This window comes from Micromys minutus, assembly GCF_963924665.1.
Source record: "Micromys minutus genome assembly, chromosome: 1".
Taxonomy (NCBI): domain Eukaryota; kingdom Metazoa; phylum Chordata; class Mammalia; order Rodentia; family Muridae; genus Micromys; species Micromys minutus.
The window spans coordinates 99,987,974-100,001,640 of record NC_137969.1 but is presented as its reverse complement, the minus strand read 5'-3'; the positions used below and the strand labels follow the sequence as shown (position 1 = coordinate 100,001,640).

The following is a 13,667-nucleotide window of genomic DNA, read 5'->3' as shown; positions in this document are numbered from 1 at the left end:
AAGGAATGAAGAGCAAGTAGCCTAGGCCCTGGGCTTGAGGTTGGACAAGGATCACCCGGGTACAGAGCTCTGAGTGTCTGGGAGACCATAACAGTGTTACAGACATTCCTAGCAAGCGACCACAAAGTCACTATTTCCCCTAGTAAGGCAGCCAACTTTACGAAAGGATTAAGTATCAAACTGGTGCTATTTCGTCAAAGCAATCGTTTCCTGAGAAATCGTCAAGAATATCGTAGATAATTTAAAAACGGTTAAGGAGCAGCCAGATGGAGGGACTTTTCAGAGCTACTGGAGGTACACTGACCCTCTGGGCTCTGCCATCTGCAATTTTAAATCTTTGGTTGATTATTTACATCGGCTGTTTTCGGAATTGTTCGGCACAGACTCGAGAACGTCGCCCTCTGGTGGTGGGAATCGAAAGGGTGCGGGGGGGGGTGAGAGTGTCTGTGAGCTAGCGCGCGCAGACTCAGTTGAGTACCGGCGGCCGTTCAGACCGGAAGTGGTTACACCTGAGATCACTTCCGGCGGGTGACGGTGCGGACGGGTCAGGAGCGTAGAGGCGGCGGCAAAATGGCGGCGCCTGAGGAGCAGGATCTAACTCAGGAGCAGACCGAGAAGCTGCTGCAGTTTCAGGTAGCAGCGAGTTCTCGGTGCAGCAAAGGCCGCCGCGGGATGGGGAGTGGGACCCTAGAGGAGCGCAAAATCATCCTCAGGTTGGGGTTGGGACCATTTTCAGACCCGCAGGCGGCCCCCTCCCCCCAGACTCCAACTGCCCGGATTTCCCCGGCGCCCAACCTCTTTCGGTATTCAGCCTTCCAGCTACCTCTGCCAGCCAGGCTCGACCGCAGTTGGGTTAGCTGCCTTAATTTCCCTTAGCGGCGCCGGTCCGCAATGCTTGCCAGCCTGATTAACCCGCCAGACCCTCTCCGCCCATCGACTGTTGATGTGCTAGAGATACTAAAATCCCCTTCGCAGAGTTGGCGTCAGCTCGCGGGTCTGGACCGCCGACCACCATCCCGTGCTATTCACAGACACTTGCTGAGGGTCTCTCGGTTTCTAGGTCTCGTGTTGGGGGTTGTAGTGGGGAAAGGAAGCGCCCACACACAGACCTGGCACCTGCCCTAGAAATGTAGGAGGACGCCACATGAGGAAACAATGCAACATTAAGTATCATCGAAGGCTTCTGACTGGATTTGTTACCTTCGGCTTTCTCCTGAACTGCTGACTATAGGCAACTTGCAGGACTCGGCCTATAGTGGATGCTGGTTCTGTTTTTGTTTTTTTTAAAAAAGGCTCTAACCAGATTGGAGGGTCTGGTTGGACCAGCGGGGTGGTAACCATGGCATTAGCCATTTCCTTAGTTCTTAAATGTATAACTTCAAAATGTCTGTTCCCTTGAGGATGTTTTGGAGGTAAACGGAGCTTCTGGATGTTACAAGGTATTAAAAGGACTTTGTAAACAGTAAAATGCGCCTAAACAGTTTCGGCTATTAATAATCATCTTCCAGATAAGTTGAAGTTAATACAGCTCATTTCCTAGTAGAAAATGTGCTAAATACTGTTTTTTTTTCCCAGCAGTTTTTATGAAAAGCCTTAGTGCCAGACACTGCTAGTTAGAATACACCCTCTAAATACTTAGGATGTCCTGAGGACTTGACTAACTCTTAGCATGTTAGTTTTTTGAACGCATAGCCCTATACCGTTCACACTGGGCCAGGCCCTGTCTTATAGATGGGTATCAATTGTAAGAAGTAGCATCAGTGGGTGTGGCTTGAGACTCTAATCTCAGCGGACTCAGGAGGATTCTGAGTTTGAAGCCAGCCTTTTCCAAACAAAAAGGGAACAGCTTGCTTAGGTTACACAGCTAGTAAATCGGTGGTGTCCATTTAAAGCCTAGCCTTCGAAGAGCCTTCCCTGGGTTTCTAGTGTCTCTGCTGTACTTACGGTCTAAGAGTCGGGTGTTACTGCTGTGATGTTTGTGTGTGTTTTTAATCAATGTATTGGATATGCATAAATGGTAAAAAATACTATTATAGGCAGAGTTGGCATTTTGAGTGGAATTTATAATAGAGAAATTGACGGCACCAGGTTAGCATTAAAGAATGAATAAAACACAGATAACTCTCACTTCTTTTTAGAGTGTTACTTTCAGGGTTTTATTTAACTTGGGCAGACTACACTTTGCAGCTCTTAGAGCTAAGCCACGTGTGAAATGAGAAGTGAGCAATAAACTGATGCAGTTGAAGTTTGTGAATGTGGATGTATGGCAGTGTCTGTGCTTAAGGATCTCCTGTTCTCCATGAATGTGAGAGGAAGAATGGCTAGCAGGTTAGTGACACTGTAGGAAGATTAATTAGGTTTGTGTCAAGAGTTATGGAGTTGAATATATTGAGAAAATGCATTTTGTGTTTTTATGTTCTGTAAACATCTCACACTGCTGTTGAATGTTGTTTGACATGTACAAATGTCAAGCATTATAATCATAAACTTCTTTGTAAGACTATAAAGGGTTAACTGTCATTCTTTTATACTTAAGAGTTATGAGAAGTCAGATAATTCACACAAATAGTACCTTACATATATTTACAAATCCACATTCGTTAAGATCTTGTTCATATCCTGTAGTGGAAGCCAGGGTACATAACATGAATAATGGGAGTGCCAGAAGGCTGTATGGGGTGTGTGTCTGTCTGTCTGTCTGTCTGTCTGTGTCTGTATGTTCCTATCCTCCCATCAATACAATGTCTGTGTCTTTTTCTTTGCTATTGGAGTTGATAGAAAGCTTCTTGATTTTGAAGGGGGAAAGAAAGATGGCTTAGAAGTTACTATCTGTTACTTACTATGCCTTAAGAATAATGTTTCACATTTATGGCCTTTATGCTTAATCCACACAAGTTACTGTATAAAGCACAAATGGTGGTATGTCTGCTCTGGTATCTGGTGAGGAAATAGATTTGTTGATTTATTTGCTAAGGTACAGAAGCTATTAGTGGAGTTCTAGTGGGTCTGGCTCTGGCCTGAAAGGCTGAGCTCTTAGCACACTGCCTTGCAGCTTTGAAGGAGGAATAGGATTTCAGCAGATGGTGGGCAGGAGTATTCAAAGCTGAGAAAATGAGTTACTCACATATGGAGATGGGAAAAGAATGTGGCTGTGTCTGTCGTGAGAAGGTAAACGAGCCAGATTACAGAGACCTGTCAATACTGTGTTGACTTCTGTAGGCACAGTCAGTCAGGAGAGGTTTAATTTAGGAGTAACAACACTAGGTTTGGGGTTTGCTTCTCTAGCAATATGGGGTATGTACTTAGATCTCCATGGGCATCAGAATAGATGGGGTGGTCCAGCTAGTTCTCAGTGTGTGTTCATATTTTATGTGTTATAGTTGAGCTAGGCATGGTGGTTCACACCTATGATCCCAGTGCCAGCATCTGAGAGAGGTTCAATTCAGAGGATTGCTATAGGTTTAAGGACAGCTTGGGCTACATAGTGAGTTTCAGGTTACCGTACAGGATGAGACCTTGTCTGAAAAAGCCTAATGAACTAGTAAATGTAAAATGATTCAGGAAATCTGAGATTTCTTGTTTCTTTGTGGATATATTTTGGGTTAGATTTCTCTGAGGCGGGATGGAGGGGATGGAAAGATGGCTCAGCAGTTAAGAGCACTGGCTGCTATTCCAGAGGTCCTGAGTTAAGTTCCCAGCAACCACATGGTGACTTACAACCATCTGTAATGGGATCAGGTGCCTTCTTCTGGTGTGTCTGGAAACAGCTACAGTGTACTCACATAATAAATAATTTTTTTTTTTTTTTAAAGAATTCTCTAAGGCATAGTTACTGTGTTTCTCAGTTCATTTGATGTTTCTCAGCTTATGTCTGTGTCACTTGAATGGCTCTGGCTTGCTTTGGAACCAGCTGAGTAGAATAATTTAGACATTGCTTTGAGCTATTTCTAATGGAAAATAGGTTTAAAGAAGAGCTAATGCAGGTTTGTGGGAGATTACTTTTACTGGAGTCAGTGTTCCCAAATATCCAAATCTGTAGATCTCTCCAGTGCTTTGGTTCACTGGTTCTGAGATGGTGGTTTAACAACATGGCAGGAATAGCATGGTCAGAGAGAAAGGAGTAGATGTCCCATGTCTCATATGAGGAAATAATCTCTTTCTGCTTGCACAGAAATAGTCATTTTCCCCTTCGTTTAATTAAAAAACGTGTTGTATTTTATTTACTTAAAAAAATTGTGAGGGTATGGGACACACATATGTCAAAAGTCAAAGCTTGTGAGAGAAGGTCTGATCCTTCCAAACACGGAGCTCGGAGCTTGGGTCATCAGGCTTGTCAGAAAGTGCCTTCACCTACTGAGCCATCTTGCCGTTCCTGAGCCCATGTAGCCCAGGCTTACCTCAGCCAGCACCTAGGGACAGAGATGAAGGGTGTGTACCTGGTTGAGAAGTCTCTGTGACAAGTAGGGCACGGCCCGTTCTCTTAGGTTACTTAAGGTGAAGCCTGGGCTGCAGACGCAAGCTCACGTCACTTTGGGATTGGGGTTGTGAGTACATGATAATTCTTATTCATCCATTAAAACAAACAAAACACAGTGATCTGTTTGATTTCTGATTTCTCTCTTCACCTCATCCTGGCTAAGAAGGCTACTAGTGAGTTTAACAGTCTTCAGTGAGTTCTTACAGTGTGTGTGTGTGTGTGTGTGTGTGTGTGTGTTTATTTATGTGTGTAATGGGAACAATATACTCCAGCACTTGGGAAGCAGAGGTGGGCAAATCTCTTGAGTTCAAGGCCTGCCTGGTCTACACAGTAAGTTTTAGGACAGCCAGGACTATACAGAAAATGTCTCCAAAATACAAAATTGTTTTTTTTTTCTTTGACAATTTCATATATTTATACAATGTGCCAGTTTTGTTATTGTTGTTTTTGAGACATGGTCACAAACTCAGAGATCCTCTGCCTCTTGAGTGCTAACATCAAAGGTGTGGGCCACCTTGTCCAGCCTATGAATTTATCTTGATTATATTCATTGTCAGTTTCTCCTCTCCTCAACCAGACATTCCCCAGCGTGTTCTCTTTCCACCCGTAACCCACTAAGTTGAGTTACTGCTGCCTGCTGTTGCGCTGACACAGTCAAAGCTGCAGTGAGTTCATGAGTATAAGGGCCATTCCGTATCCAGAAGGCAACATTCATGCTCTCTTCACCCTTCAGCTTTTAACGTCCTTTCTACTCCTGCAGTATTTCCTGAGCCTTATGGGAGGGAGTTGGTGGAGATGTCCTGTTGACAGCTGAGTACTCAGCGGTCACTCGTCCTCAGTCTTTTGACAATTAAGTCTCTGTATTAACTGATGCCCATTGCAGAAGGAAGCTTCCCTGGCCAAAGCTGAGTGCAGCATTAATATGACAATAAACAACAAATGTTTAGAAGGCATTTGGACAGTGTACTGTTTAGCAGCACAACAGTAATAGGTTCCCTGCTAGAGCCAGTGATTTGCCGACCCAGACTTTGACTGGGTTTACAGTACCAGGCATGACTTCCCTCCTGTGAAGGTCTCAAGTTTGTTACAGAGAGGTTGATTAACTTTCAACAGTCATGTCTCTTTTGTGTCAGTGAACATACCTAGCCTGGTAAGTATTATATCACAGTGAGTTAAGACCATTGGTAACTTCTCTCCCCGTGACCTGCAGAGCATCTTCTGCACTATGGAAGCTAGCTAGTAAGGAGGATGTCTTCTGACCAAGTTTCAGCTTCGTTTCTGTGTCCTCTAATCAATGTGTTATGTCTTCAGCAATAGGATCTTACCATTTAGTTGTGGTGGGCAACAAAAAGCAATGTTAGTAGCCTGGAGTGTTGTTTGGGGGGTTGTCAGCCTCCTGACTAATAATGTGTAACTGTGCTGGTCAGTGAGATTTTTTTTGGTTTTTCTTTTCCCTCTTTCTTCCTTCTTTTCTTTTCTTCCCCCTCTGGGAGAGCACTCTTAACCACTAAGCCATCTCTCCAGCACCTAAGATTTTCACTTGATAACTAATCTCCCTTTTAGGGGAAACATTGTTCACTCATAGGATTTCTGTGTCCAAACTGCCTTCTTTTCTTAAAATTTTCTTTTATTTTTAATTATGTGTGTGCATGTTTGTGTGGCCATGTACACATGAGTGCAGATAACCACCGAGAGACTGGGTCCCCGGGAGCTGGAGTCCAGGCAGTTGTGAGCTGCCTGATGTGGGTGCTAAGAACTGAACTTTGGGATCAGCAAGAGCAGTATAGACTCTTAACTATAGAATCATCTCTTTTGCTCCCTCCCCCCACCCCACCCCCATTATGCATTTTTGCTAGCTTATAAACTAGTGAGTTTCCACGAGGGTTTTACATTTTTTAACCCACATCCACCCCACCCTCATCTCCCCCTTTTTTTTTTTTTTTATTTTGAGACAAGTGTCATACCATAGTCCCAAGTGTCTTTGAAGTCAAAATTCTGCCTCCGACTGCAGTGAGCTTCGATTACGGGCATGTTCCACCACACTTGACATGTTGGTTGGTTTTGTTTGTTTGCTTGCTTTTGTTTTTGATACAGGTCTTACTATGTAGTCCTCTCTGGCACCAAGCTTGCCTTGGGTTTATAGATTGCTTGCCTCCTCCTTCGAAGCTTCACTTATTTTTACTTAAAATAAACAACCTACCAAGTAATACATGGAATATCCCAGGCAATATGTCATTAAGTAAAACAATTAAGTCACACTACTCTCTCATCCAAGTTTCAGGGACTGACTGTTGTGTGTCCTCCTGTACTGTTTTCTTCTCTGTATACAAATGCATAATTTAGAAGCTTTCTTGCCTTAATCCCCACCTCATGGAGTATAAGAGATAATCTCCATTTTTAAGGTATCTTTTTTTTTAGTGTTATTTTTGATCTTTTACATTTTTATATAAATGAATTGCTTACATGAATATCTGAAGCATGTGCATTTTGGAACCAGAGTGATAATTGTGAATGCCATGTCAGGTCTTCTGTAAGAACAGTGCTCTTAAACAACTGAACCACCTCTCCGGCCCTATTTGTTTCTCTTTTCCTATGTGTGCGTGTGTGTGTGTGTGTGTGTGTGTGTGTGTGTGTGTGTGTGTGTGTGTGTGTGCAAGCGAGAGCGCGTTTTCCTGTGCATATGTGTGGTATGCATGTAGAAGGTCTGAGGTTGGTGTGAGGGATCACAGACAGTTGCTGTTCTGCTGCACTCAGTGTCGCAGGGTCTTGGTGGAGCCCAGAGCTCAGGGAAGTGGCTGGTCCTCTTAGCCCGCTTGCTCTGGGAATCCTTGTCTGTGCCTTCTGGGGCTAGAATTACAAGTGTCCTCTGCACCCACCTGGTATTTATGTGGGTTTCTGAGGATCCACACTTGAGTCCTCACTTGTATGGCTGTGCTTTAACTGTAGCATTATCTCCCCAGCCCAAGTATAGTTTTAATACACTCACTTATTTCTCTCTTTTTAAACTTTATTATTACTATAATTGTTTATGCCAAGATATGTATGGAAGTCACAAGATAACTTTTCTCTCCTGCTTTTACATGGGTTTTCAGGGATTGAGCATCAGGCTTGTGTGGCAGGAACTGTCACAAAGCTCAAATATTTCTGCTTTTATGAGTTCAGTTGTATTTGGGCAAAGATTGTAGTGGAGGTAGAACCCAAGGCCTCATGCATGGTAACCAGTTTCTTTCACTGAACTTCTGCCCACTCATGAATTGGACTATTGACCAGAGTCACTTTTGCACTGGAACCATTGTGTATTGGTGCTTGCCATAAAAAATTAATTAAACATTATGAATGAGCAAAATACTTACAAAAACTGTTTTGTTTGTATGAAATTAAACATTTCTTTGCTTTGAAAAAAGGCTGTACAGGGACAAGTCACTGGGGGGGAAATTGATATTGAGTTAATTGTAGGTAAGACAACTAATTGACTTTGAGGAAAGTGACTGAGGTAAGGGATTATATATTTCCTGTTTGGCAGATGTTTAAGGCTGCATTCTCCTTAAAATCCAATATGCTTTTCTAGAAAAGTCCAAGAATGCCAGTGGGCTTGTTCCTGTTTATCCAGGATCATTGCCTGATGTCTGTGCTTGTTAAGGTGACGCAATGCTTGACAGACTCCCTCAGTGGACTCTCAGTTAATCAACTTGGCCATAGTTCCCATTCTCACTGGGCAAGAGAGTGTCTTTCTCTTACAGGGACATGTGTGTACTTGAACATCAGCAGTGTGTGAGTGCCTGTGAAGACTGAGTCTGGACTGAGGCTGCCCGGATGCGAGTTCTGCCCTCTCCAGTTACTAACTTTCCGCTCTGGGCAAGTTACCTTTCATTTGTCTCTGTGGCATGGTTTCTTTGTGGACCAACCTCATTGTTGGTACATTTTGTTCCCCTACAACAGAATACCTAAGACTGGGCAATTTATAAAGAACAAAGATTTATTTCTTACAGTTCCAGGGTCCAAGAAGTCCAAGTTTGAAAGGCCTATACACTAGACTGGCAGTGTCTCATGCCTTTAATCCCAACACACAGGAGGCAGTGATTTGAAGGCTAGTCTGGTCTGTAGATTCCAGGACATCTAATGCTACACAGACAAGTCCTTTCTCAAAACAAACCACACCACCAAAAAGAGCCTATACACTGTGTTATTCTATGGCATTAGATGAAAGTGTAAGAAAAAAAGGGAAAAAAGCACATGGCTGTAATCCTAGTACTTGGGAGACAAGGCAAGAAGATAAGGAGTTCAAAGACAGCCTGGGCTACTTAAAGACCTAGTCAGTTTTCAGGATACAGTAGAGACCCCAAGATGTTAGAGATGGCAGTACCATGGAACATCTGCCAAGGAAAGACACAGGAAGAGTGGAGCTGGCCCAAGAGAGGCTTTGTGTGTTACAACTGTGCAACTCCAGAGGGAGGCATGTCTAGGCCCTTGGGAGCCCAGACCAAGAGACGCAGATCCTAGACAGAGAGGTGCAGGATTTATTTGGATCTTGCATTGGACATCTTTGTCATGCCACCAATTTTCCTTTTTTAGGTGGACTTTTTTCTGTGTCATTGAATATTGGATATATGTAACTTTTATAAGTACACTGTATCTGTCTTCAGACACACCAGAAGAGGATACCAGATCTCATTACAAATGGTTGTGAGCCACCATGTGGTTGCTGGGATTTGAACTTAAAGGACCTCTACTCTTAACACTGAGCCATCTCTCCAGCACTTGTTTTGTTTTTCAAGACAGGGTTTCTCTGTGTAGCCCCAACTGTTCTAGAACTCACTTTGTAGACCAGAGTGGCCTTGAACTCACAGAGATCCACCAGCCTCTGCCTTCAGAGTACTGAGTTAAAGGCATGCACCATGGAGTTTTACACATGAATTAAATTCATTTGTAATTTTAAACTTACTTTATGTGTATAGGTATTTTGTCTACATTGTATGTCCATGTACCATCTGTGTACTGTGTCCTTGGAGGACCGAAAAAGGCATTGGAGCCTCTGAAACTAGAGTTACATGTGATTGAGGGCTGCCATGTGGGTGCTGGTCCTTTGCAAGAGAAGTTAGAGGTTTTAACTGTCCTGCCATTTCTCTAGCCCACTACCTGAATTTTGTATTAGAGGTGAACATGAAACTTTGGGGACTGAGGTGGAATATTATTATTTAAATTAATGTATTTGGTTATCAAGTTGACAAGGACTGGACTTGTGAATGTTGTTCTTTATTATCACTTTGACTAGATTTGGAGTCACCTAGGAAACAATCCTTTGAAGTGTGTCTGTGAGGCTCTTTCCAGAGAGATTTAACTAAGAAGGAAAGGCTGCCAGACTGAGTAAAGAGAGAAAGAGATCAGCTGAGCATCAGACAGAGTTCATCTTCTCTGGACTGCAGAGGCAGGGTGAATTCTTTGCAACGATGGACTGTGTCTCCTAAAACCTTGAGCCATGTACAAAATCACTCCTCCCTTGGTTTGTCTGGTATTTGGTCACAGCAACAAGAAGGCAATAACTAACACAAAGATGTATCTGATAGGTAGAATTAAACCCTCTTTGTGGATTGAAAATTCTTGTGACTAAATATTAATGTTTTGGAACTGGAGAGACAGCTTAGTGGTTAACGGTATCTTCCAGAGATCCTGAGTTTAATTTCCAGTACCCATAAGTTCACAACCCTAGTTCCTGGGGGTTTGAAACCCCTTTTCCTGCCCTTGTGGGCATTACATAGACATGGTACACAGAGAGACATGCATACAAAATGCCTGTATATTTAAAAATAAAGGCTTAAAATTGCAAAACCAATTTATGGTTTGTTCACTTAAGTATTTAAAACCTTATTTTGAAACATATAGAAGCAATTTTCTCAGAGGGGAGAGACTGAAGGTGAGGTAGCCTCTTGGACTTATTTTGAGCAGAAGACTCAACTCTAGAGGTTGGCCAGGGTCACAGTGTTTCTGCTTTTCATTGGAGATGTCTCCGATGGCAGGACTCTAGAGTAGGACGTGGTGAAAGGTGATTTTATTTGATTTTTTTCCTTAAAATGTAACCGTAGTACTTCACATTGCAAGCAAGCTCAGATTCATGTCATAGCCCTTCACAGTATCTGTGTAACGTGTCTTCAGTGTTAAAACTACTGACATGACTGCTGATCCGAGCCTAGGATATTAGGCTCTTTTTGTTGATGTGTGTGTTGCCAGTGAGAAAGCTGAACCTAAGAAAGATGGCTCACAATTACCGATTTAGTGAGTGGTAGTGAAAAGTGGTTGGAGGGACTAAGGACTCCAGTGTCCCCCTAACTCCTAACAAGAGTTCATTGACTTATCCCACTTCTTTTTCATTGTTTTGATAAGATACTGGTGTGGGTCTGTTTGTGGGAAAATCTCATACTTGGCTAAGCAAATACTCTGAGCTATGCCCCCAGTATTCATGTAGTATTTTTAAGTAGGTTAAAATATTTGCTTATGAAACTTTTGGTTGGGTTCAGTGAAATACAAATATTTAAGAAGCCACAATGTAAATACATACGGTTGTCTCTTGGTTGGCATAAGGCATTTAGTTTAACATGTAAAGGGCTAATTAGTGACTTCCAATCTGATTCTAAATAAAACTTTATCAAGGGGTGGGGGTGTTAGCAGTGGTTTTGTTGTTTGTTTTTGAGGTACAATCTTGCTGTATAGCCATGGCTGGCCTTGAACTCTTGAGATCCACCTGTTTTGCCTGTGCTGGAATTAAAGGTTTATGTCAATACCACCCAGCTACATTACTGTGTTTTCAATAAACATTTACATTTTCTGAATTAAGAATTGGGCACTTGCTTTCCAACATGAGTTTATCACATACTAGGAGGCATTGCTTCATAAGAAAGCCTGACATTGGACATTGTTTTAGCTTACGCCTCCCTGTTATCAAGTACTGTTGGCCAGGCAAGATAACCTTTGACTACTTGGTTTCTCATTGTTGAGAAAGGGTTTTACATACACAGTGCTGGTTACCTCGTGTGGGTGCTTAAGAAGTAGGAATTGCTGCCATTTAATTTGGGATTTCGGAATTAAATGTAAACAACAAAGGTTTTCTATAAGAGCTTTAGTTACAGGTCAAAGCCTAGTTACAGATCATTATTTTCTGAATGAACTTTAAATTCCATTTTCTCCTGAGTAAGCAAAGCTGTCTTGTTTGGTGGGAAGGAGAGAACAAAGGTTATCTGTTTTTTGCCAAGGTTTACTCTGGGAATAACATAAAATATAAGCCTCTGCGAGCCAATTGGAGCACAGAGCACTTAGCTATCTCCTGAGTGTGTTAGTATAAAAACACTTGAGATGTGGAAAGAGACTTAGGAAAGTCAGCTGAGCATACCCTGCTTTCCCAATCCATAGCCAAATAATTCGTTAAACCATCTGGTTCAATTGTTGCACTCCCAGCCTGTTGTGATTTTCTCTTTGAATTATACTCTCCTAAGAGCTAAATCAGGAATCATAATACTCAATATTTGTTTCCCTGGTGATTGGCACCCCCTTCACTTCTGACTAGATAGAAGTTAGGACAGAGTTGGATAGAGGAAGCAGTTCCCACACTCCTCATGTCCTTCTACATAGTACTTGTGTCTAATTGAAATTGAGGTAGACTTTAGGCCCAACAATACTACCAGCCATCTCTCTCTAGTGCTGTCATCAGTTACACTTTTGTGTAAGTTACTGTGTCTGAATGCAGCTCCTGAATCCCTGGGAGGTCGGTTCATGGAAAGGGATTATGTCTGAGAGAGTAAGGGAGTGAGATACTCAGATGGGCCTGCCTGAGGGGGTGTGGCAGCAGTTGCTGACTTCTGATTTATGACAAGATAGATTGGTGGGAGAAGAAGCCATGGTTATGAAATTAACCTCTTTTCCAGTTGCAGCTGATTCTATGGTGTTGTATCAAGTCACATCAGGTATCAGCAGATCTGCATATAAGCTAGGTTACTCTGAAGAGCAAAGCAGCTAGGAATTTGCAGATTTCCCTTTTATCTTTCACTGATTCATTTATATTCAAATCAGTGTGTCTTTAATGGTAATATTTTTATTATAGAATTGCTCAGCATACTGAAGCTAGCCAAAATACTCTCTACAATAGAAATAAAATTAATAAGAACAATACTAAGGGGCTGAAGAGATGGCTCAGTGGTTAAGAGCACTGACTGCCCTTCCAGAGGTCCTGAGTTCAGTTCCCAGCAACCACATGGTGGCTCACAACCATCTGTAATGGGATCTGATGCCCTCTTCTGGTGTGTCTGAAGACAGCGACAGTGTACTTATATACATAAAAACATCTTTTTTCAAAAAAGAATAATGCTAAGAAACAAGGAAGAGTCTAGGAAGATAACTTGGTTGGTAAAGAACTTGAGTATTTGAGTTCCATACCCAGAACCTATAGTAAAAGAAAAAACAGCTGAGCACTGGGGACACACTTCCAATCTCAGCACTGTGGAGTTCATTAGCCAGCCTACCTAGCCTACTTGGCGAGTTGAAGGCCAGTAAATAACAAAAGGTGAATGCTCCTGAGGTTGTCTTGTGACAAGCTTCACAGGCATGCGAGTGCACATTCACTCACCCATACACACACATGTACACCTACATATATGTGAGCAGAGAGAATGAGACTATGAAGAAGTAAGAATCGCTAATTTTCTAGTTTAGTTGTTTAGTATTTTGATTAGTGTTTAGTTTAGTTTTTCAGTCTTTTGAGATAAAGTCTCTCTGTGTAGCCCTAACTGTCCTGGAACTCACTGTAGGCCAGGTTGGCCTTGGATCTACCTGCCTCCGCAGTACTGCGATTATAGCTGTGTGGCACCACCAAGAAAGAGGCAGAGTCATGCATTTCTTGATATATGCTAAGATGTTCCACTGGCCGGCACAGCTAGGGATGTACTGAGCCTGTGTGAGGCCCTGGATTCAACCCCAACACTAAGAAACAATTGCTTCAGTTGGGGTTGGAGAAATGGTTCAGTAATTAAGGGTGTGCAGTGTGATGGCTGCTTGATGCTTCTGCCCTGTGATGTCCCTGCCTCAGCTGACTGCACCCTCTAACTGGGAGCCAGAATATCTTTCCTTTCTTAAGTTGCATGATAGTAAACATGTTTCTGCTGAGATAACACAGGTGGCATCAAAGCCAGTGGGATCTATCTAGATA

The 13,667-nt window shown here is 42.6% G+C and overlaps 1 protein-coding gene across 2 annotated transcripts in view; it reads left to right on the top strand.

Moving 5' to 3' along the window:
* The first annotated feature begins 539 nt into the window (after nt 1-539).
* FAF2 (Fas associated factor family member 2) overlaps nt 540-13,667 on the top strand; it is a 38,915-nt gene continuing 25,787 nt past the window's right edge. Inside the window, exon 1 of one of the 2 annotated variants that reach the window (XM_080909894.1) lies at nt 540-633. In XM_080909894.1, the coding sequence (XP_080766020.1) occupies nt 571-633 (63 nt within the window). In that variant the 5' untranslated portion in view covers nt 540-570. The remainder of the gene's footprint in view (nt 634-13,667) is intronic. The other variant, XM_080909895.1, reaches the window with a different exon arrangement.